This window comes from Hemitrygon akajei, chromosome 7 (genome assembly GCF_048418815.1).
Source record: "Hemitrygon akajei chromosome 7, sHemAka1.3, whole genome shotgun sequence".
Lineage (NCBI taxonomy): Eukaryota > Metazoa > Chordata > Chondrichthyes > Myliobatiformes > Dasyatidae > Hemitrygon > Hemitrygon akajei.
The window spans coordinates 110,473,353-110,498,563 of NC_133130.1; the positions used below are offsets into that span (position 1 = coordinate 110,473,353).

At 41.7% G+C, this 25,211-nt stretch overlaps 1 protein-coding gene across 6 annotated transcripts in view; it reads right to left on the minus strand.

The window, feature by feature from the left end:
• pgm3 (phosphoglucomutase 3) overlaps positions 1–25,211 on the minus strand; it is a 52,258-nt gene that overhangs the window by 16,202 nt on the left and 10,845 nt on the right. For all 6 annotated transcript variants that reach the window (XM_073051719.1, XM_073051716.1, XM_073051718.1 and 3 more), the window contains exons 3-8: positions 23,208–23,392; positions 16,517–16,584; positions 15,979–16,112; positions 6,384–6,579; positions 4,255–4,412; positions 77–160 (exon numbers count right to left, since the gene is read on the minus strand). In XM_073051719.1, coding sequence (XP_072907820.1) covers positions 77–160; positions 4,255–4,412; positions 6,384–6,579; positions 15,979–16,112; positions 16,517–16,584; positions 23,208–23,392 — 825 coding nt within the window. The remainder of the gene's footprint in view (positions 1–76; positions 161–4,254; positions 4,413–6,383; positions 6,580–15,978; positions 16,113–16,516; positions 16,585–23,207; positions 23,393–25,211) is intronic.

A 25,211-nucleotide genomic window follows, 5' to 3' on the forward strand; every position in this document is an offset into this window, starting at 1 on the left:
GCACTATGTTGCCATTATAAGTAATTTTTAAAAATAGCAAGAATTGAGGAAGAATCCAAACTCAGAACTTTATTACCTTCATAACTTCTTCAATGTATCTCGTTGAGCTCCCATTTGCATAGGCAGTCTGTACCACTGCTATCTGAAGGTCTAAATCTGCCTAAGAAAGAAGAAAACAATTAAAATTCATTATCTGGTCTGTAATTGTGGTACCTTAATTATGTGACATTTATATAAACAACTTAAACTTCAGTTGTTTTCAGCAAAATTGAGGGTTGATCAAAACCTGCACTTAAAACTGGATGGAACTCACTCCTTCAAGACCCTACCTCTGTTTCATTCAGGAGTGAACGCAATAACAACAGAATGTTAGCTTGTATTTATTTTGCTGAAGTCCCTCATCACTACAAAGTATCAAGGGCATAGGAGGCATTTTTGGCAGCAGCTGTCCTCTTCAAGTTAGGTTTCACAAATCACAAATTTCTTCACAAACTAATTTCATTTGTCATTCTCTGAAGAATTAATCTGACTGGAGGCTGATGTGAAACAAGTTTAGCTTCCAGCGTCTGAAATCCCATCCTTAAAAGCCCTTGGGAACATGCAGAGTTTCTTGAGTACTGCTGCCCTTCTTGGTGAAGGTGCTCCTGGGGCTCTAGAATGGGGAGTTCTAAGACTTACAATCAGCAATATTGAAGAACTGTTGATACATTCCTAAATCCAGTAACATCAAAGTATATTTATTATCAAAGTACATATGTCACCATATACAACCCTGAGATTAATCTTCTTGTGGGCATACTCAATAAATCCATAGAATAACAACCATAACAAAATCAGTGAAAGACCACACCAACGTAGGCAGCCAACCATTGTGCAAAAGACAACAAACTGTGCAAGTACAAAAGAAATAATAATAATAAATAAGCAATAAATCTTGAGAACATCGAATGAAGAGTCCTTGAAAGTAAGTTCATAGATTGTGGGAACATTTCAATGAAAGGGCAAGTGAAATTGAATGGAGTTTAGTTCAATGGGAGCTCAACAAGAACTGAAGAAGTTATGAAGGTAATAAAGTTCTGAGTTCAAGAGCCTGAGGGTTGAGAATGTAGATGGGATTGATGGTACTGAATGCTGAGCTGTAGACAATAAAGAACATCCTGGTGTATGCATCTTGGTTGTCAAGATCCAGGGTTGAGTAAATCAGAATCAGGTTTATTATCACCAGCATGTGTCATGAAATTTGTTAATGAAATGGCATCTGCTGTGGACCTGTTGCTCTAGTAGGCAAGTTGGAGTGGATCCAAGTCACTTCTCAGGCAAGAGCGGATAGGTTTCATCACCAACATCTCAAAATGCTTCTCTCCATCATTATGCCTTCAGGTTGTAGTGTTAACCTGTCCTTCTCAATGTTTGATAAATGCTGCTGGAATGCTAGACGAACATGACTATGGACTTGTTTGGAGAAGGTATACACTGCAGGGAGTGCACATTCAGTGTGGTGGATGGGGTGCCAATCAAGCAGCTGCTTTGTGTGGATGGTGTTGAGCGTCGAGAATTGGAGCAATATTAATGTAGGCAAGTGAAGAGTGTTCCATTGTACCCCTCACCGGCTCATTATAGTAGTAGCAATAGTGCAATCACTCAAGTCAAGCATGATGTTCTCCTAAGGAGTTATTCCAGTACTGATGAATCTCCACACTTTGATGTGGGGAGGATGATGCATGGACAGCCACCACACAGTCCTTGACAGATCGGGGTTAGGGTCCAGTGGCTTGGCACACAAGGCAGCTGGGGACCCTTCACAGCTGCAGCCTTCCTCTGTCTTTACTGCCTTTGTGATGTGTCATTATCCTCTGCCAGCCCCACCATTGAGGTCTAGATTGGATCATTTTTGACTGAAACATGGTAAAGTGATGATTCTCAGAGAAGTATAGATGGTGGAAAGGCTTCTTATATGCCACAAGTCATTCAATTTGATCAAAATGTTTATCCAATCAAAGCGAGACTAATAGTCAATTTGGTTCCCAAGCCCACTCTGAACTAACTAGAAATACAGAAGAAATTGGGATAATGGACAGAATTTACGAGCTCAACTTAACAGAGCATGTGCTCGGGTGAATGCAGTCTGAGCAACAGAAAAGATGAAATGGATATCACGACGAAACTGTCCTGCCGTTTGCTTTCCTCTGCACTTACTTTGACAACATCTTCTTGTAATTTTCCCTGGTATTTCTCCAAATTCCTCAGATATCCTTGTAATCCAGCTGAAATCATGAATTAAGTTGTTGATCCTTCAGAATTTCACAGGAAGTCCCTTGCCTGGATTATTCAAGAGAGAGACTAAAAAAGTCACATCAGGTGACTTTGTGCACTTCTCAAGAACTCTCGAAGTGTTTGATGAAATCACTGACAATCAGATCTCCACTCCGTAAGATCTAAGAGCAGAATTAGTACATTCAACCTAACGAGTCTGCTCCGCCATTCCATCATGGCTAATTTATTATCCCTCTCAACCCCATTTTCTTGCCTTCTCCCCATAACCTTTGATGCCCTTACTAAGCAAGAAACTTACGCTTTAAATATACCCAATGAATTAGCCTGCACAACTGTCAATGGCAACAAATTCCACAAATTCACCACCCTCTGGCTAACTAAATTCTTACTCATCTCTGTTTTAAAGGTGGTCCTAGACTTGCCCATTATTGGAAACATCTTCTCACCTCCATTCTACCGAGGCCTTTCAATACTCGATAGGTTTGAATGAGATCCCCTCCTCACTCTTCTAAACTCCGGCAAATACAGGCCCAGAGCCATCATAGTTATACCAGAGCCTTTCATTCTTTGGGTCATTTTCATGAACCTCTTCTGGACCCTCTTCAATGCCAGCACACCTGTTCTTAGATCTGCTACAGTACACCTCGGCAAAACTGTAATATTCTCTTTGTGTTATCACAGATTTGCTGATAATAGTGAGCCAAGTGCTTCTCATCATTATCCCAACACAAATTCCTATAGCTTAACAACATTGTGACATATTTCTTTACAATGATACAAAGAATGTGTAATAATTATGCCATAATGTTACACTCTGAACCCATCTTGTTCTTGCACCATCATCTCTGTGTGAGGGCTGAGCCTAAACAGTACAAGTCCCATAATGCCTCCACTTTAAGCTGATGCTGAGGTACCTCGTGCTCTGATAGAAAAGCTTATCTGTTGACACCTGTGAAGCATTCTGGACATTTGAACATTAAATATGCTTCCAGTTTCTAGTTAGTAACGACTTTAGAAATGTAACTCAGTTTTCATCAGCTGCAGTTAGTCTTTCCTCAAGTTGGTAAAAACGCTCGGGTTCTATTTTAGAGTTGTAGTTAAGAGTTCCTTAGCAGATTCAGCCCTTTTAGTGTCCTGCAGTGTATTTATTTATTTAGAGATACAGCAGAGTGCAGGCCCAGCTTCCCACCTCTTAATTAATCACAGGACAATTTACAATGATCAATTCACCTACTAACCAGTATGCCTTTGGACTGTTGGGAGGAAGCCAGAGCACCCGGGGCAAATCAATGCATTCACAGGGAGGACATACAAACTCCTTACAGACAGCGTCGGAATCCAACTCCGACACCCTGAGCTATAATAGCATCATGCTACCCGCTAAGCTAACAGCTCCATTTTTAGTTAGTGATCTTCCATTCCTCTATCCTGCTGCTATCGTTCTTGCCTCATGTGTCTGGGTTAATTTCTTCAGGCCCTGCTGGTTTCAAAACTAATTTCTTCTGTAATTTTGTGAGATTTTTTTTTCCATTTCCCACATTCTTGATGGAATTGCATTTAGCTTTCAAGGTCTGTTGTAGATCATGCAGAATTTTTCCATTCACCCACGGCCACTTGTTTTTTTCAGTTGCTCCTCATACAAATGTGACATGAGGCAGTGCTTTCTGTCTGCAGTTAGTCCTCAAGTTGAATAAACTATAGGCAAATTAAAGAATTAATCATGTAAATATAGGGCTTGATTTCAGAATTAATGACACCCAAATACAGAGAGAATTTCATGCCTTGTTGTTTGTATACAAAGATGAGGTAAATATTAAAACCAGAAGGAGAGCAGAAACAGAAAATCTGAAGTAAAACCAGAAAAGGTTGTTAACATACAACACTGGCGACATCTGTGGAGAGAACAGAGAAATAGAGTCCAACTTTTCTGATTGTTCTCCCTGATGGAGAGGATGTTTTTGTATAGACCAAAAGTTTTACCTTGGCAAGAAGCTCTTTTAAAAATGTAGTAATTAACGTTGCAATCTTATCACCATCGAGAAGGTGGAAATGATTGGATTCATCAGTATAGTAGTATACAATTCTGTCTGCATCACCATCAAATGAGCAACAGCGTTCATTTGTCTTCATATCTAAGCCTGCAGCAATTAGAAATACGGCTGTTAACGTATTCTAGTGATAGAGCTGCTATTAGATAGAACATCTTTTCTCAATTATGTCATCTAAGGATCACTTACGACAAAAGCATACAGAACAGATAGTGCAAGTTCATGATAACTAAAACCAAAAACTAAAGACTGCCAAAATTCACCCTTTCAAAAGCATAAGAGAGGAATGTATATAATAGTTACTGAGATACAACATTTTTACGAGTACCTGTTAGCTGGAGCATAGCACTCATTGAGTCATAGTCTTAAAGCAATGAAGCTCAGAAATAGGCCACTCAGCCCATCAAGTCCATGCCAAGCTATTACTGTGCCGAGTCTCATCGACCCACTGCCGAACCATAGCCCTCCATACATGTCCTGTCCATGTCCCTATTCAAACTTGGCTTAGATGTCGAAATCACATCTGCATCCATCATTTGCACTGGCAGCTCGTTCTAGTCTCACCAACATCTGAGTGAAGAAATTCCCCCTCGTGTTCCCCTTAAACATTTCTCCTTTCACCCTTAACCCATGACCTCTAGTTCTAGTCTCGCACAACCTCAGTGGAAAAAGCCTGTCTGCATTTGCCCTGACTACACCCCTCATAATCTTGTATACCCCTATCAAATCTCCCCTCATTCTCCAACGCTCCAGGGCATAAATTCCTAACCTATTCAACTTTTCCCTGTAACTCAGGTCTTCAGTCCCAGAAAAATCCTTGAAAAGTTTCTCCAACTCCTTCAATACTACTGATTTCTTTCCTGCAGGTAGGTGACCAGAACTGCACACAATACTCCAAATTAAGCCTCACCTACACCATATACAACTTTAACATAACATCCCAACTCCTGTACTCAATACTCTGATTTATGAAGGTCAAAGGCTCTCTTTATGACCCTACCTGTGACAGCACTTTCAAGGAACTGTATTCATAGTCCCCTTCCTTAAGAAAGGCAGCAGTGAAAAGCCTGTTCGATATAAAGCTGTAAGCCTTTCATCAGTGATAGGAAGAAATTCTGCAGATGCTGGAAATCCAAACCAACACACACAAAATACTGGAGGAACTCAGCAGGGCGGGCAGCACCCATGGAAATGAATAAACAGTTGAACGTTTCAGGCCGAGACCCTTCTTCAGGACTGGAAAGGAAGGGGAAGCTGCCAGAATAAAAAAGTGGGGGTAGGTGAAGGAGGATAGCTAGAAGTTATAATGAACTCAACCATTTTCGAATAACCAGCCTTCCTTATTTGTATGTGGACTGACCAGTTCTGATGCAAGATAATCTGCCTGTAACATTAACTCAGTTTATCACCCTCCACTGATCTGTTGACCATTTTGTGCACATACTTTGCACTAAAAGGGACTTTGTTTTGTTATAATTGTATTTTCTTGTAAAGATTGTGTACTATTTATATTTAATTTAAGGTTTTCTTGTGAATGCTGCTTATCTGATGCAACGTGCCTGTGATTGCACATATGCATGGACACATGTGACAATAAACTGACCTCCTTTACTTTAGATTTACAAAACCTGCTATGTTCTGTACCTCGTAGCTATCTTCTGGCTGTTTTCCTTTTTCTACCCATCTTCCTGGAAGCTGCGGACATGAAGGAGGAAGCCGCCAGAGAGGGAGGACCTTCGCTGCCCTAAACACCAGGGAAAACAGGCGCAAGAGGCAAAAGAGACTCATATTCCTGCACCTTTAAGTAGATGGCACCACAAGGATCCCATCTCAAGTTCTCTCCACTCCTCTTTTTTGCAACCTAAAACACACCTGTGGAAGATCCAAAATGTTACGCACTCCCTCCCTACAGATGCTGCCTGGCTTGCAGGGTAATGACGTCACTTTGATTTCATTTCGGACATGCAGCCTCTGCAGTTTTGATTGCTGATTGTTAAAAACATGATGGATTGAATGGTGCATTCCTGTAAACGTGTATAAAGTGTTTCAAATAAAACTTGCCTTGAGGTGGCTTTTGTTGAACTTTTACAAAGTCGGCTCCACAGAGGTAGTTGAGTTTACCAGTTGTACCATCATTACATAACTTTAATTTTAGTTTTTCCTCAAGGTAAGGCTCTAATTCCTTGAGTTTCAGTGCACCTATACCATTTGCCCCATCTACATTCAGCATTCTCATTTCTTCTGGATGACAGTGTACCTGTAGATAGATGAAACACAGTTATATCAAAATATATTTGAGACAGATTTCACATCAGAATATCCAAGTAAATCATACTTTCCCCACCTGACTATATTTTAAATGTCTGAGATTTAGACCAATAAACTGGAATTATCAGAATCTACATCATGCATGAAAAAGCAGCTGCCTCAGCCACTTCATTATGTACCTCCTGAACTTAGTATGTTAATAAAGTCTATGTTTGTGGTCTTCTGCTGATGTAGCCCATCCACTTCAAGATTCGACATGTTGTGCTTTCAGAGATGCTCTTCTGTACTCCACTGTTATCTGAGTTACCGTCACCTTCCTGTCAGCTTGAACCAGTTTGGCCTTTCTCCTCTAGCATCTCTCATTCACAAGGCGCACTCCCAGTAGTTCTCCCACAGAACTACCGCTCACAGAATGTTTTGGTTTCTCGCACCATTCTCTGTAAACTCCAGAGACCGTTGTATGAAAACCCCTGGAGATCAGCAGTTTCTGAGATACTCAAACCACCCCATCTGGCACCAACAATCATTCCATGATCAAAGTCACTTAGATCACGTTTCTTCCCCATCCTGATGTTTGGTCTGAGCAACACTGAACCTCTTGACCATGTCTGCATACTTTTATGCATAGATTGCTGCCACATGATTGGCTGATTAGATATTTGCCTTAATGAGATGTACCTGATAAAATGACTACTGAGTATATGAGCGAAGCTAGGCCCAGTACTCAACAGCTATACCTCACAACTTCCATCGGGTGGCTGCCCCAGGTAGCTATCTCACCAGTCTGACCTTCTCATTTTGATCTTGGCTATTTCCAAATTCTCCTGCTAGGTCTGATTAACTGATCACTGTAAACTACTGACATGCCAGGAGATTTGGATTTCATTTCACTACCTGGCACAAGAATACATGGGAGGACTTTGAGAATATCACAAGGGGTTAAATTCTGAGAAGTTATATGAACACAGTACCACTGAGTGACGTAGCATGTTAACTGCCCATCTGTGGAAGGTTGTATTGATGTGCATCGTCCGGCTCTCTTCAGTCTGCTCAGAAAGTAGAGGCTTTGGTGAGCTTTCCTGACTGTGTGGGATGTGCTCTGGGACCAGGGGAGGTTGTGTGAGATGTGGACTCCCAGGGGTTTGAAACTGCTCACAGTTTCCACTGCTGTGCACTGATGTATAGAGTAATGTATGGGTTTTCCTTAAGTCAATAACCATCTCCTTTGCCTTGTTCAGAAAGAAGTTACTTGCCTGGCAGTAGGCCTTGACCTCCTCCTCCTTCTCCTCTCTGTTGGCAGTCCCATTGGTGTTGGTGATGAGCCCCAAAACTGTGGTGTCATTGGTGAACTTGACCAATGGGTGTTTGGCCGTGCGGTCATGTGTGAGCAGAATGTACAACAATGAGCTCCCCACACAGCCCTGGGGGACTCTTGCTGAGGATGATGGGGAGGGAGGAGTGGTTGTGCGTGCTGACTCTCTGAGGTCTGTTGGTTAGGAGGTGTAACACCCAGTTGCACAGTGGTGTATTTAGACCGAGGAGAAGGAGTTTGTTCACCAGGGTCTGCGGGACAATAGTGTTGAATGAGAACTGAAACCCAGGAGCAGCATTCTGACACAAGAGTCCTTGTTTCCTATGTGTGTTGAGGTCAGGTGCATGACAGAAGCTATGGCATCTGTTGTAGAGCAGTCCTGTCAGTAAGCATACTGGTGAGTGTCCGGTGTGGCAGGAATGGAGTTTTTGATATGTGCCATTACCAGTTGTTCAAAGCACTCCATTATGATTGTACTCAGCGTCACTGGACACTGAATCTCTAAGAAGTCTTTGGTACAAGAATAATGGTGGCTGATGTGAAGCACGTGGAGACAGCAGCCTGGATGAGTAAAGTGAAGACATCAGTGAGACGTGCACACTCCCTGTGTACTCGGCCAGGGACGCTGTCCAGGCCAGCAGCCTTACGGGGACCGACTCTGCAGAGTCCTTCTCATGGCTGATGCTGCTACAGACAGTGGAGGGTGTGAGGGGGCAGAAGGCTAGCTTTCGTGGCTGGCATTGTGCTGTATGCCTCGAAGCACATAATGAAGTACTTTATACTTCATCTTTACTGAACCTCTATGTCCTCCTCTCAATGCACTTTCCCACCCACATTTGAATTGACAACAAACCTAGATACAAGTCTCCCAAGTGCACGACTATGTCATGGTCTCACATATATTTCCAGTAAGTTCTGGTTTGAATGTCCTCAGGGTAATTTCAGTTTCTGCCATAATACCACTCACTGCCAGCAAACACTGGTGAAACCACAACTGGAGCAGTGCATGCAGTTGTGGCTGCTGGACTATAGAAAGGGCATGATTGCACTGGAGGGCATACAGAGGACACTCACCAGGATGTTAGAGACAGTTTTCCCTCCAGCAGAGGACACTGGAGGGGTACTAGATAGAAGTGTACAAAATTCTAAAGGGAATAGTGTAAAAATACATCTTCCCATAGTGGGGCTGTTCAAGAGGCCACAGGTTTAAGGTGAAAATTAAGAGGTTTAGACAGGACCTGAGGGAGAAAATTTTCTGCTCAGAGAGTGGCAAAGATTCACCTTAGAAGGAAAAATGTTAAGAGGTATTTATTTAAGAAGAAAAACAGCAGAAATCTGCAACACAAAGGGTTTAGGAGTCCTGATGAAACAGAACAGATGGTAGTTAGGAAGCCTATTGAAATGTTGGTCTTTGCTGCCTGAAGAGATGGAGGATTCTCTCATAACATTTAAGCAGCATCTGGACAAGTACTTAATCGCTAAGACGTGGAAAACTTTGGAGCTAATGAGGGTTAATTAAATTATTGTCGATAGGTATAGTGGCAAAGGCCCAGTGTCCATGTCGCACAATTATTACAGCCATTCATCATCATCCTATAGGAGTACAGTATCACTCTTGTCCTTTGACCTTTCTGCAACTCTTGACAGAGAAGGCCACATCATTTTCCTTCAATGCCACTTCGAACAGGCCAGTACGTCTCACTGGGTCAAACATACCGGCCGGTTCCCCTTTCTCACTAACCACTTGTAGATAAAAGATCATTTAACTAAACTGTGAGAGAAAACGAGAGAAATACAAAAATTGGCAATGTTAAAAAGGAAGAGAAGGCAAAATCAACAGAGGACCCTTAGAGAATCAGGCCAAAGATGAGCAGTAGTTATAAGCAACAAGGAGTTAAACATATTTTGTATCAGTCTTTATGGAAGAAGATTCTACAAACGTCCCATTAATATCAAGAGGAAATATCAAACGTCATCAGCATTACCAGAGAATTGGGACTAGTCAAACCAACAAGGACAAGGATTGATGAATACCCTGATTTGCAATCTAAGTTCCTGAAAGAAGCAGGTACAGAGGTAGTTGATAGATTCATAGTAATCTTTCAAAAATTCTCATCTTTGACAGGTACCAAATGATTGAACCAGATGTTCAATAAAATACTCAAAGGATGCAAGTCATAAAGTGGTATGCTGATCATAAGATATAGGAGCAGAAATAGGCCATTTGGCCCATCAAGTCGGCTCTGCCATTTCATCATGGCTGATCCAATTTTCCACTCAGTCCCAGTCTCTTGCCATCTCCCCTTATCCCTTCATGCCCTGACTAATCTGCAATCTATCAACCTCTGCCTTAAAATAATTGAAGACAACCTCCACAGCCACCTGTGGCAAAGAATTCCACAGATTCACCACTCTCTAGCTAAAGAAATTCCTTCTCATCTCCATTCTAAAAGGATGCTCCTCTATTCTGAGGCTGTGTCCTCTGGTCTTAAGACTCTCCCACCATAGGAAACAAGTATGATGTTTGCAAAATCATCATCTTAATGCAAAAAGTTTGCAGAGCTTCAGGAAGGGAAAAAAAAAAATCAAACTTGACAAATTTATTAGAGCTCTTTGAAGAAATATCAGGTAGAGACGATTGAGGGGAACTAGTAGATTTTTAAGTTTTTTTCCCAAAATGTTTACCTTGCAAGTTAAAAAGTTTGTTACCATGGATAGAGGATTGGCTAATTGGGTAGAAGCAGCATGTCAGATACTTTGAGGATCAGTGCTGAGACTGATGTGTACGTTACTGATTTAGAGAAAGAAAACAAGTGTACTCCAGGCAAATTTACAAATGATACATAAATAGAGGATAAGGTAAGCTACGAGGAGAGTACAAACAGTTTATAAAGATAATGAAAGGTTGAGTGAGCGGGTAAAACATTGGCAAATGGACTACTGAGAAAAGGTGGTGATTCACCTTAGAAGGAAAGATGTTATAAGAGGTATTTACTTAATTAGAAAAACAGCAGAAACCTGCAACACAAAGGGTTTAGGAGTCCTCGTGAAACAGAACAGATGGTAATTAGGAAGCCTAATGAAATGTTGGGCTTTATTTTGGGAATCAGTGATGGAACTGCATTAGTTTACAAATTGACTTTTGGAGTGGGCAGTATTACCACCATTTGCTTGGATGGAACCACATCTAGAATTCTGCACATAATTTCTTGCCCCCTTATTTTAAAGAAGATATAAGTTAGCGACAATGATCCAGCATATGGAAGGAAAGGCTTTTGAGGTAAGGATGGGATTTCCTGTGGTTTTCTTCCACATTCCAAAACTGTGCTGGCATGTTAATTGGCTACTATGAAGTTCTGGGTGGCAGGAGAAGATGGGAAGATTGGTGGGCATGTGAGAGAGAACAAGCTTCAAGGGAATTAATGTGGAGTGGAGTGGGATAGATGAGAATGCTCAAAGGGCTGCCAATAAACTCAATGGGCTGAACAACCTCCAATTCCATAAGAAAATATGAATAAGAAAAGATCACCTGCAAAGGCAGATTAATCAAAATGAAATGAAATGGAAGGATAAAATTAGAGGGAGCAAGAGTGATGTTTAATTTACAACTCTGACCTGCAGCTTAAAATATTTATCAATCAGTATGCATTCCACATTCTATTTTTCAACGCAATGTAGAATTCACTAAATTAGGAACTCTGCACAGAATTTTCCATGCACAATCTTTAGATCTACACTTTGTTTTTAAGCAATGAATCTGCTGCATTAATTCACGATACACAAGTACTTAATTTATAAATATTGGTTGAAATTTTCCAAGACTAGTTCAGACACCACACAGGAAACAATTCTATAGTCAAGCCAACTAACCAGAAAAACATTAAGATTCATGGGCATACCAAGTTGTATTTCTTCCAGAGGTTCTTGGCAGCAGACATTCTCTCACTACAAAGAGATTTCTGTTCACAAAAGTAGCAATTTAAAGCAAATGCACTATCTGAATTTGATGTCTCAGAGTGCCTGTTTCATACCACTGAGGTTTGACAGCACATATACCATACAGTTTTCTATTAACTTGAAGAGTCACTGGAATTGAGTGTATTTTTTTCATCTCTGTTCCAATACTTTAGTTGATGCATAAGGGTGCAGTTATTGCTGGTTCTACGTGGAAAGACTGTGCAAGCTATGAGCTTGAACTAATTAGTTTGCAACTCCTGTTCTTCATTTCCTGTAATTCTGCGCTCTGCTGTGCTCTGCAATTCTTTGACAATGTTGCGACACAGAAATTCCAGGATTCCAACCCATGGTGTAGGACAGCGATAAATGCCACATGATGCAGCTACAATGGTGAAAGAACTGGACACAGGCTCCTTGATGGGGTTGATTTATCCTGCATGGAGTTGAATTTTGAGTATTGCTAGAACTACAGACATATAGCCAACCGGAGAGGATTCTGTTACACTCCTGAACTGTGTCATCCAGATGGTGAAAAGGCTTTGGGCAGTTAGAAAATGTATGAGTACCCAGCTGCTGTCCACAGGAACTTACAAGGTTGTGGTTAAAGAATCAATCTTGTTATGGCTTAGCATTTACAGTATGTGGAGTGAATACTATTTGCCAATTGACGCTGCATGCCAGAAATATTTGTCATCGGAGGAACACCACCTTATATTCCGTTTCGGTAGCCTCCAACCTGATGGCATGAACATCGATTTTTCAAACTTCTGGTAATGCCCCCCCATCCCCACCTTCACCATTCCCCACCCCCTTTTCCCCCTCTCACCTTATCTCCTTGCCCACCCATTGCCTCCCTCTGGTGCTCCTCCCCCCCCCTTTTCTTTCTTCCATGGCCTTCTGTCTCTCTCACCAATCAACTTCCCAGCTCTTTACTTCATCCCCTACCGCTTCAGGTTTCACCTATCACTGTGTGTTTCTCTCTCCCTTCCCCCCAGCTTCCTCCCCCAGTCCTGTCGAGGGGTTTCAGCCCGGAACGTCGACTGTATGCCTTTCCTAGACGCTGCCTGGCCTGCTGAGTTGCTCCAGCATTTCGTGTGTGGTGCTCAGATTTCCAGCATCAGCAGATTTTCTCTTGTTTTTAATATTTGTCATTGAGTTCTTTGTAACAAAGTCTTGTAAAAGAAACCAAATTGTATGTGATCATTAACACAAGAGATTCTGCAGATGCTGGAAATCCAGAGCAACACACACACACAAAACGTCGGAGCAACTCAGCAGGTCAGGCAGCTCTATGAAGAGACATAAAGAGTCAACGTTTCAGGCTGAGACCTTTCATCAGGACTAGAAAGGAAGGGGGAAGACACCAGCATAAGAAGATGGGGAAGGAGAGGAGGACAAGCTAGAAGGTGATAGGTGAAGCCAGGTGGGGGAGGGGGGAATGAAGTGAGAAGCTGGGAGGTGATAAGTGGAAAAGTCAAAGGGCTGGAAGAGAAGGAAGCTGACAGAAGAGTAGATAATGGGAGAAAGGTAAGGAGAGGCACCAGGGCGAGGTGACAGGCTGGTGAGAAAGGGCAAGAGGCCAGAGTGAGAAAATGAAGGAGAGGGAAGGGGGAGGTAAAAAAAAACCCGAAGTTGGAGAAATCATTGTTCATGCCAATAGGTTGGAGGCTACCCAGATGGAATATGAGGTGTCACTCCTCCAAACTGAGAATGGCCTCATTGTAACAGAAGAGGAGGCCATGGGCAAACATGTCGGAACGGGAATGTGGATAGGAATTGAAATGGTTGACCACCAGGAAATGGATGGAGCTGAGGTGCTGAAAAAAGCAGTCCTCCAATCTACATCTGGCCTCACCAGTGTAGAGGAGACCACATTGGGAGCACTGGATACAATCGACAGCCCCAACAGGTTTGCATGCAAAGTGTTGCTTCACCTGGAAATACCGTTTGTGGCTTTGAATGGAGGCAAGGGTGGAGGCGAATGGACTGGTGTAACATTTCAGCTGCTTACAGGGTTAAGAGTCAGGAAGGAGCAATTCACAAGGATCATTCCCTCTGTGATTCCTTTGTCCATTCACCGCTCCCCACTAATCTCCCTCCAAGCACTTAGCCCTGCCTATTTACTTCCTCCCTCACCTCCATTCAGGGCCCCAAACAGTCCTTCCAGGAGAGCTAACATGTTAATTAGTGAGGTTGTTCATTATATCCTGATAGGGCCTCCTCTGCGTTGGTGAGACCTGACGTAGATTGGGGTCCGCTGTGTCGAGCACCTGAGTTCCATCCACAAAAAACCTAATTTCCCAGTGACCAACCATTTCAATTCCTATCCCATTCTGACATGTCAGTCTGTGGCCTTCTCTTCTGCTGTGATAAGGCCACTCTCAGGTTGGAAGAGCAACACCTCATATTCTGTCTGGGTAGCCTCCAACCTGATGGCACGAACATCAATGTCTCTAACTTCCCCTCTCCATTCTCTCTTCTTCATTTCCCCACTCTGGCCTCTTACCTCTTCTCCTTACCTGACTGGGGTACCCCTCTTTTTCCCTTTATCTACTCTTTTCTCCTATCAGACTCCTCCTCCTTCTGCTTATTTCCACTTATCACCCCCCTGCTTCTTTCTTCATACCCCTCCCCCACCCACCTGTCTTCACCTATCTTCTAGCTTGTCCCAACTTCTTATTCTGGTTTCTTCTCCCTTCCTTTCCACTCCTGATAAAGGGTCTAGGCCCAAAACCTCAACTATTTATTCATTTCCATTGATGCTGCCTAACTTGCAGAGTTCCACCAGTATTTTGTGTGTGTTGCTCTGGAATTCCAGCATCTGTAGGCTCCACAATGTTTATGTGCTCATTACCTTCATTCTTTAAGTTAGGGAAATCATTGATAAAACAAACTAAGAACTCTCCTCGTGCTGGATTGAGATGATGGATCTGCACCAATCACTATCATCTTCATTGGTACTCGAAATGGTTCTCGCTAGTGGAAAATTTCTCCTTTGATTACTCAAGATAGAAAAGAGACAAGTTCAAATAAACTGGCAACAAAAGCAGATGGCCTGTTGAAGGAGGAGTACGCATTCTTGCCTTCATTGGCCAGGACACTAAGTATAGAAGTCAGGAAGTTAAGTTGTAGCTGCATAAAACCTTGGTTAGGCTACATTTGGAGTATTGTGAGCTGTTCTGGTGCCCCTGAAGGATGTGAAGGGTTTGGAGAGGATGCAGAGGATGTTCAGCAGGATGCTGCATGGCTTACAGAATATTACCTATGAGGTAGCATGGTAGTGTAGTGGTTAGCTCAACACTTTACAATACTGGAGAACTAGGTTCAATTCACGCTGCTTCCCTTAAGGAGTCTGTACGTTCTCATAGTGACTGCGTGGGTTGCCTCCGGGTGCTCCGGTTTCCTCCCACAGTCCAAAAAAACTGTCCCATGATTAGGCTAGAATTAAATCGGGGGAGTGCTGGGCAGCACAGCTCCAAGGGCTGGAATCCCAATAAATACTGTATCTCCATAAATAAATAATACTTGAATTATAAGTCTTGGGTGAGTTGGAGACCTCATAGAAGTTTATAGAATTATAAGGGGTTAAAAAAAATAGATAATCAGAGTTTATGTCCTGAAGTAAGATACTGGAGAGCATGGTTTAAGATTAGAGAGGAAGATTTTAAGGGAGATGTGTGGGGCAAGTGCCTGGGACATACTCCATGGACGATGGTGGAAGTAGATATGACAGTGCTGTTTAAGAGGTTGTTAGTTAGGCATATGAATATACAGAAGAGGGAGATGTGGAGTATGTGCAAACAACACAACTAATTTCATTTGGCACCATGCTCAGCACAGACACTGTAGGCCAAAGGGCCCGTACCTGCATCGTACTGTTCTGTGTTCAGTGATTTGGAACAGGTTCAACTGTGGTCAATTTGGAATGAATATATCTTGAGGGCACTGACTTAACTCTTGTTCAAAGGATTAATTCTGTTTGCCTTGTTTCAATCAAACTGCTGTTAAATTTGGACCCCATTTAGCAGAGTTCATATTTTATGTGAAAATTTTAACAGGTATTTTTTAATTTCCATGTTTTTTCTGCAAATAATCAGTCACTGTAGAAAAATAAATCACCTGCTTCATCAAGGCAATAAATGCACGAGAAAGTTTCTGGTAATATCCTTCAACTGTTGCAATTCCGTACTGCTCCATGGTATTTCCACAACAAACCATATAGTGTAGCTGAGGTGTGCTGACAAGACCATAGTCTGCAATAAAGAAAATTACACAACTTGAAACTAATAGCTTGATAACATCAGTCTGACACTTCATCTTTGTCATTTCTGAAAAAATTGGCATCAGGATATCCAGGATAATACCATGTAAGATTAGTGTCAATACAATGTGATCCAAACTGTTTGTTAGAAAGGAGTTTAAAATAGGGTGTATTTTAACAATGATATTAAAAGATTGTCTTTTCTCACTGAAAATTTTGCACTTAATGGCAACCAATTTCTTCATTTATCATTGTTTTAAGAGGCATCCAAAAATGATGGTACCTTCAATCAGCACTCAAAGTTTAAAATATAAATTTTAAATTCAAACAGAACGAAATGAACATTATATGATCATTTTCAGAAGAATTTACTGTTATCCTGACTTTAGCACATACCTTGATAGGTTCCTCCTAAGACACACACACCATCAATAACAGCCTGGGATAGCTTTAGGCTACTGGGCCTGAAGATAAAAAAAACATTCAGAACACAAAATTACACAACACTCACAGACACACACACACAGAGCTCATTTTTGTTAAATAAACTGATGCTCATGTCACAGCAGGAAGGCATCCTGGTCATTTGGTTATTTACTGCTTCTCAGATAATCTCAAGATGAGTCCTAAATTGAAAATTAATTGGTCACTGTTGGTTGAATTAATTTGCTTCCCTAACTCATTATCAATTTCATCACAGAAAAACTCAAAGCCAAAAGATGAATAATCCTCAGTTTATGCTCCAAATGCATCTTATAAAGTTGTCATCCCTAACCGCAGATGAGATATCAACCGCCTCACCTTCACCACTCCTCTCTCCTAATCAAACCTCACCTTCTCTGAGTGCATTTCCTCCACTCTCTCTGCACCATTCCTAACCTCACCATTAAACCTCCTGACAAAGGTGGGTGCTGTTTCAAGTTCCTGGGTGTTAATATCTCTGAAGACCTAACCTAACCTGGTCTCAATATCAGGATGCAGCGATAAAGAAGGTAAGACAGTGGCTATATTTCATTAGGAGTTTGAGGAGATTTGGTCTGTCACCTAAAATGTGGAAAATTTCTACAGATGTAGCTGGAGAGCATTCTGGCTGGCTGTATCACCATCTGGCATAGGGGTGGGGGGTGGGCTACTGCACGGGATCGAAGTAAGCTAGACAGTTATAAAATTAGTCAACTCCATCAAGGGCACTAGCCTCCGTTGTATCCAAGACATCTTCAAGGAGCAATGCCTCAGAAAGGCAGTGTCCATTATTAAGGACCCCCATCACCCATGACATGCCCTCATCTCATTGCTACCATCAGGAAGGAGGTACAGAAGCCTGAGGACACACACTCAATGATTCAGGAACAGCTTCTTCCCCTCTGCCATCCAATTTTCTGAATGGACTCGTGAATACTACCTCACACGTTTTAAAATTTCTGTTTTTGTACTGCTTATTTAACTATTTAATATATATATTTACTGTAATTCACATTTTATTTCTATATTATCATGTATTGCATTGTATTTCAATGTATTATAAATTGCATTAGTTTTCCCTCGTATTTCATCTTTTCCCTTCTTATAGCTTATTTTAGTTGCCTTTTGTTAGATTTTAAAAGCTTCCCAATCATCCAACTTCCCATGCACTTTTGCTACCTCATATGCCCTTTCCTTGGCTTTTATACAGTCTCTAACTTCCCTTGTCAGTCACGGTTGCTACCCCTGCCATTTGAGAACAACTACTTCTGTGGGACATATCTATCCTGCGCCTTGTGAACTATTCCCAGAAACTTCAACCATCTCTGCTCTGCCATCATCCCTGCCAGTATCCCCCTCCAATCCACCTGGGCAAGCTCGTCTCTCATGCCTCTGTAATTCCCTTTATTCCATTGTGATACTGATACACGGACTTATGCTTCTGCCTCTCAAATTGCAATATGAATTCAATCATATTATGATCCTAAGGGTTCCTTTATCAGCTCCCTGATAAGATCTGGATTACTTCACAACACCCAATACAAGATAGTCCTTCCCCGAGTAAGCTCAAACACAAGCTGCTCTTAAAAGCCATCTTGTAGACATTCAACAAATTCCCTCTCTTGCGATCCGACACCAACCTGATTTTCCCCAATCACCTTGCGAGCTGAAGTCCCCCATTACAAATGTGACACTACCCTTATTACATGCCTTTTCTAGCTCCCTTTGGACTCCAAAACTCACATCTTGGCTACTATTTGGAGGCCTATATATGATTCCCATAATAATTTATTTTACATTTGCAGTTTCTTAACTCCACTCACAAAGATTCAACATTCTCTGACCCTGTCACCTCTTTCTGAAGATGTAATTCCATCTCTTACCAACAGAACCATACCACTGCCTATGCCTTCCTGTCTGTCTTTTCAATACAAAGTATATGCTTTGATGTTAAGCTCCCAACCATGGCCTTCTTTCAGCCACGACTCAGTGACGCCCACAATATCATACCGACCAGTTTCCAATTGTGCCATGAGTTCATCCACCATATTCCAAATGCTACATGTATTTAAATACAACACCTTCAGTCCTCTTTGCCCTTGTACAAGGTATGTGCAAGGTGTAGACAAATGGAACTAGAGTAGGTGGGCATCTTGGTCAGCATTGACCAGTTGGGACAAAGGGTCTGTACAACTCTATGACTAAGTTTAGACAAAGTCAAAATGGGGCATGTGTAAGTTTGGGAAGCTCAAACCAGACAAGGCTCTTGAAGAATATAAAAGAGGCAGGAAAAAACTCGAACAAGAAATTAGGAGGGTTAAAAAGGAGTTATGAAATGTCCTTAGTAATAAAATTAAGGAAAATCCCAAGGCATTTAATATGTATTATTACATACCACGTGGGTATCTTGTGACTGTCTTATGACCATGATGTAATTGAGTATCTGGTGAGCATGATGTAATGGTCTTGTGATGGTGGGGTGATGTAATTTCCTGTCAATGTGAGGTCACAAGATGTAATTTTCCCACCAGTGAGAGGTCATGTGATGGCCTGTTTCAACAGGTATAAAGGGGAAAGCCTTGCTGTGACGCAGGTCAGTTCATGGTTTAGTTCGTCAGTGACTCCGTTATGCTGCGTATTCGTCTCATGACGCAGTTTTGTTTTAAAGTGGAGTTTTACTCTCTATCTTAAGTCTCAAAGGTTATTGCCGGCAGAGTTTGCCACAATGCTGCCAGTTTTGATTCCTACCTTTGCAGTCCAGTCGGAGAGTGAAGATTTATTGAAGTGCAGAAAACCCGAAGGATTGAGTAAAGTTGGTGTCGTCGGCGGTTTACTACAGGAGCGACCTTATTGAATCCTCGTTCAAGGAGGTAGTAACCTGCATCCGAGATAGTCCCTGCATTGTGAAAGCAGAAAGGGCTGGACGCAGCGGTATTCGCCAAGGAAAGGCCAGTGCCTTTAAGTCATTTTACTTCCTTCGTCATAAGTCCTTTGGGCAAGGCATATTTCAGCGGGGATCAGCAGTAACGTCACGTCGTCGAGGAATTCATTACTTCAGGAAAGTCTCTCCTAATTGACCGTGTAAATCATTTGAACTGTGTTCGCATTTATCGCTTTAAGAACTGTTCGAGTTGCCATATAGCAGTTAACTTCTGGTTAAGTTAGTCATTTGTTTACTTTTCATTTTTATTGAGCAGTGGTTAATAGATGTTTTATTTGTTTATAAAAAACCTGTCTCGATTCTATATTCATTGCTTCCGTATCATAACAGTATATCATGAGCAAGAGGATAGCTAGAGAAGGGGTAGGTCCTCTCAAGAATAAATAGGGATTTTTTTTTTTTTGAACCTTGCTTTCCCGGCACCATACAAGGTAGATAAATTTCCAGGGTGTAATAGGAACCAATTCAAGACACCAAGGGAAGGAAGGGAGGAGAGAGGAGATTGCTGGTACCTTGACAGTCATTGTGCGAGGAATCAGCAGGCTGGAGAAGAGCTGATGTTCCTTTGACTAAGAAGCACAACAGGAGCAAACCAAGAAATTATAGGCTAGCAAACTTTATACCAGTAGTAGGTAAATTACTGGAAAAGATACTTGGAGACAGAATTTACTAAGATTTCAAAAAACATGGATTTCTTAGGGATAGCCAGCATGGTTTTGTACAGGGGAAGGTCCCATCTCACAAATTCGATTAAGTTTTTCTTGAGGAAACAAAAGATTTAATTGGTTAATGTCATTTCCAGAACACAAGTGTAAAGGAGGATGAAATAATTGTTACTCCAGATCTGATACAACACCAAAAACCAAGATAAAAACACAATAAATATAAATCCATACAACAGCTTATATACATACTGTAGACTGATTGTTTGTCCTAAAGATGACACTAGGCACAAGAGTGTCCATACATAAGGTGACTCTGACAGGAAGTGATAAAGGAATGGTGATGGGAGGTGTGGAGGGGTCAGTTAGTGGGTAGAGGTGTTGATCAGCCTTGCAGCTTGGGGAAAGTAACTGTTTCTGAGTCTGGTGGTTCTGGTGTGGATGCTACGCAGCCTCCTCCCTGATGGGAGTGGGACAGTCCATGAGCAGGGTGTATGGGATCCATCATGATGTTACTGGCCCTTTTCCAGCACCTTTCTGTATATATATCCTTGATGATGCGTACGTTGGTGCTGATGATGCATTGGGCTGTTGTGACTACCTGTTGTAGATGGGTAGATAATTGACGATACTTACAATGATCAAGATGATTATTGAGGGCAAGGCACCCCCCCTTGGAAGTTTTCATGTTTTATTGTTTTACAACATTGAATTCAGTGGGGTTAAACAAAACATTTGACAAAGTCCCTCATGGTGAACTTATCTGGAAGATTAAGTCACAGTGATTTGGTCACTTGGCTTGCGACCCGGACGAAGGTGCGGGCTGGTGATCTAATTAGTAGGTCTGTAGATAGCATGACAATCAAGATGACACCGAGCCTAGGCCTCTGTTGAGGTCATCGCTCAGTATTAGTTTTATTTTTGAGTTCATAGGGATGATTTTTGGGACAGAGATTGAGTTAGGGGTCAGGTTAAGGTTTAGGGATTGTGGATTAATTACTCCACTTTATCTTTTCCACCTCCTATTTTGCAAACAATTTCAGCTTCTCCCAGCCAGTCAGATACAGCACAGCACAAGAGCAGGCTCTTTGGCACACTGTGCCCATGCCTGCCATGATACCAATCTAATCTCATTTGACTGCACCAAGGCCATGTCTATCTATTCCTTGACTGTACATGTGTCAGTCTAAATGCCTCTTAAAACATTGCTATCACATCTGCTTATTTGACATTTCCACTCTGGGTGATTATCTGCCTCTGCTCAGCAACACTGTTATGGATCCCGCCCTTAACAGTGTACTGTCTCCTTGCATTTGCCCTACCAAGGTGGAACATCTCAAACTTATCTGGGTTAAACTCCATCTGCCATTTTTCTGCCCATATCTGCAATTGCACTATATTGTGCTGTATTCTTTGCCTGTATTCTACACTACTCACAACTCCACCAACCTTGGTATCATCCGCAAATTTACTCACTCATTCATCTACATTTTCATCCAGGTCATTTATATACATCACAAACAGCAGAGGTCCCAGCACAGATCCCTGTGGAACACCACTCCGGCTTGAATAAGTCCCTACAACCACTAGCCTGTCTTCTCTGTGCAAGCCAGTTCTGAATCCAAACAGCCAACTTGCCGAGGACACATGGATCCTAATCTTCTGGATTAGCCTTTGTCAGACATCCACGTAGACAACATCCACTGTTTTACCGTCAACTGCACTTGTCACCTTGTCAAAAAACTCAATCAAATTGCTAAGACATGGCTTGTCCTGCACAAAGCCATGCTGACTTTCCCTAATTAGGCCATGAGTTTCCAAATACCCCTCAGAATTTTCTCCATCTACAACTGACATGAGACTCACCAGTCACCTTGATTTTGGTTCAGATTTCCACCATTTGAAATTCTCTGACTACATATGCAGGATGGTGAACAAGTTGGCTCAATTGCCTATGCTAACGTCTGGCTCCAAGCCTCAATTGTCTGTTGCCTTCACAACTCAAACCATTTTTCATCTGCACTGCTCCCAAGGAAAAATACATATCCACAGTAGGACAAGATCCCAAATATTTGTGCTTTTGAGATACCTTGCAGTACAATTGCCTGCTTATACAGTACTGTGTAAAAGTCTCATGTACATAGATATAGCCAGGGTGCCCTAGACTTCTGCACAGTTCTACATTTGTCAATGTTGATAGAAAGCGAGTTTGTAAATCAAGGATGTTGGGAATGACAAGGGTGGAGCGCCGTGTGAGGGGTGTGGGACAGGTGGCAAAGAAGTAGCGCCAGGGCATTGAGGTGGTGCAGGTGCAGACACACCCAGCCCTGAGACACCAGGCAAGGTCATTTGATTCTAAACAATTAGTTTATTGATCATCACAGAATGTCTCTCTGGTGCTTCCCATTCTCTCCCCTTTTCCCAACAATAATTCCCCTCTCCCTGCCTCCCTCCCACTCTCCATCCACAAAAGAGACCCATATCAGAATCTGGTTTATCATCACACATGTCATGTATGTTTTTGGCAGTAACAGTATAGTGCAATACATAGAATTACTACAGTACTGTATGAAAGTCTTAGACACCCTAGCTATATATAAATGCCTTAGACTTTTACACAGTACTGTAGGTATGTCAAATGTTAGAAGCTTATACGAGGGCAGGGAACACAGCTTCACAGAAGCCCAAGCCTTTTATACCAAATTTGATGCTTTGAACTTCAAAAACACTTTTACTCATTGACTATGAATTAATTATCTAGATATTAATTTAGGAAAATCTTCAAGATGATGAGGAGCTACTACCACAGAAGTAAAGCAAAGTTCAGGATAGTTAGTTTCAAGTACTCTTCTTGCTACACAAGTGAGATGTAAATGATTGCCACAAACATTACCACAATGAAGAACAATGGAATGATGGTTTATTCCTCACTTTGAGTCTTTTACACTCCCTCATACAGAGAAATAAATTAGATGTTCTCCAACTTCAGCCATATCTGTAATCACAAAACTATAACACCTACCGTGTGTCTCTGCCAAGAAATATCCGAGCCTCTTCCTGCAGATTTATAGATTCCTTCTCAACAATATTGGTCAAAGCAGATTTTAGATCCTGGTCTTCTGCATTTGCTAACTGAGTGGCATGGGCTTCCCAGGCTGATACAAGCATCTCTCCTAGTGGATCAACCAATTTCACCCCATTGTCTTCCTGTAATGGAAAGGAATCATTTAAAATGGCAAGAAATTGAGACTTAACATGTTGTAGAGATGTTGACTAATAATTCTGTTTCTTACCAACTTCCTGCTAGTAAGAACATAAGAATACAAGACACAGGAGCAGGAGTAGGCCACGTTGCCCATCGAGCCTACTCTGCCATTCATTGAAATCAATAATGAGTTAATGAGACCAATATGCTGAGAATGTAACTGAGATACTTGGACAAGTACATGGACAAAAAAAGCTTACAGGGATATGGGTTGAATGTGGGTAATTAGGACTAGCTCAGATGAGAACTGGGATTAGCAAAGACCAGATGGACTTGAGGCCCACTTTCATGCTGTACGACTCTAAAGATACAAAGCCAAGCAGAAGTGAGTTGTTAAGTTGTAGTAAAGAATAACAAAAAGGGCCCGTTCTAATTAAACAGTCAAATGTGCACAAGTGGGAGCTCATCTTGAACTTCTCTGTCACTCACGCGCTGGGCCCCAAGTCAACGTGAAAGCACACACCACCTTCTGAACGTCGCTCGCAATCCATCTTGAACAAACGGGTCTCCTACCAGATTGTATGCTACGACCAGTTGTCCCCAGTGTCTTCCCTCTCCATCTCCCCCCGAACAAAAAAAAACCCAAACCCAATCTTATTGTCCCTTATTAAGAAAACCTGCTAATTGGATGTCACACATTCCATATCAGCCCTTATCTTCAACAATAACCCAAACAGGCTGAAAGCAGAACAGCTCTTACAGAACTGCTAAATGAAATATCTACAGCGTAACAGTAAAGATGTGAACCAGGGCATTACACATTGTTGGATGTTAAGAGAAACAAAGAGAAAACAGAGCAGAAGCCAAATAGAGATTGTGATACTGAATGATGGATTGTGCACAAGTAGCCAAATTTCTGACTCCCGATTTTTGTGCTCTTAGGCCGATATACATTTCTATAAAATAATGTAACATGCCGTAGGGTTTCACTGCTGTGTAACATGCTGTAAAGTTTCGCTGATTACGCTTTATAATTCTTACTTTGACTATATGGTTAGTAAAGAAAATGGAAAAAAAGAAAAAGGGCCCAATCTTATGAAACAGTCTATTGCACAATGTTGGAGTTCATAGATAAGCCAATTGTCCACCATCAACCTCCTCTGATCATCGCTGCCCTTCGGACCCTCGCTACAAGTCCACTCTGTCCAGTGGTCTACCACACCTTCCATTCGTGTCTTCTCTCCTCATCTCTCCCCAGCAAAAGAACGCGAAAATCTCTCTTTCAGACTCACAAGAAAGAACAAGAGCATTCCAAACCCCATTATCTCTAGTCATAACCCAAACATTGCTGCTACAGAGACACCATTATGTTATCAGTGAACCCTTACAGCATGTTACACAGCAAGGTTATTGGGCTTTTGTGCTTACCAGCCACTGAGTTTTCAGTACTTTTCACACTAACAATTGACTGAGTCTGTAGATTGTGGGTTAATTACAGTGTCCTTGGTCATCCAGTCTCAAATACATACCTAAATATATATGTTCTCTTGCATTTTGAAAAGACATCTACTGACTCTGGCATCAAACCCTGTGTTCTCCTGTCAGTCCCACACTAAATCACCTTCCTGGCTGAACCTCAATGCCACATTCCCATCTATCTTTTCCTTTTTTGCCCATCGATCTAATCCTTAAAAATATCCAAAGACTCCACTTCCTTAGCTCTGGAGAACAGAGTTCCAAAGATTCATGAACCTTCAAGAAGAAAAAACAATCACCTCATTTGTCTTAAATGGCTAACCCTCTATTTTTTAAAATACTGAC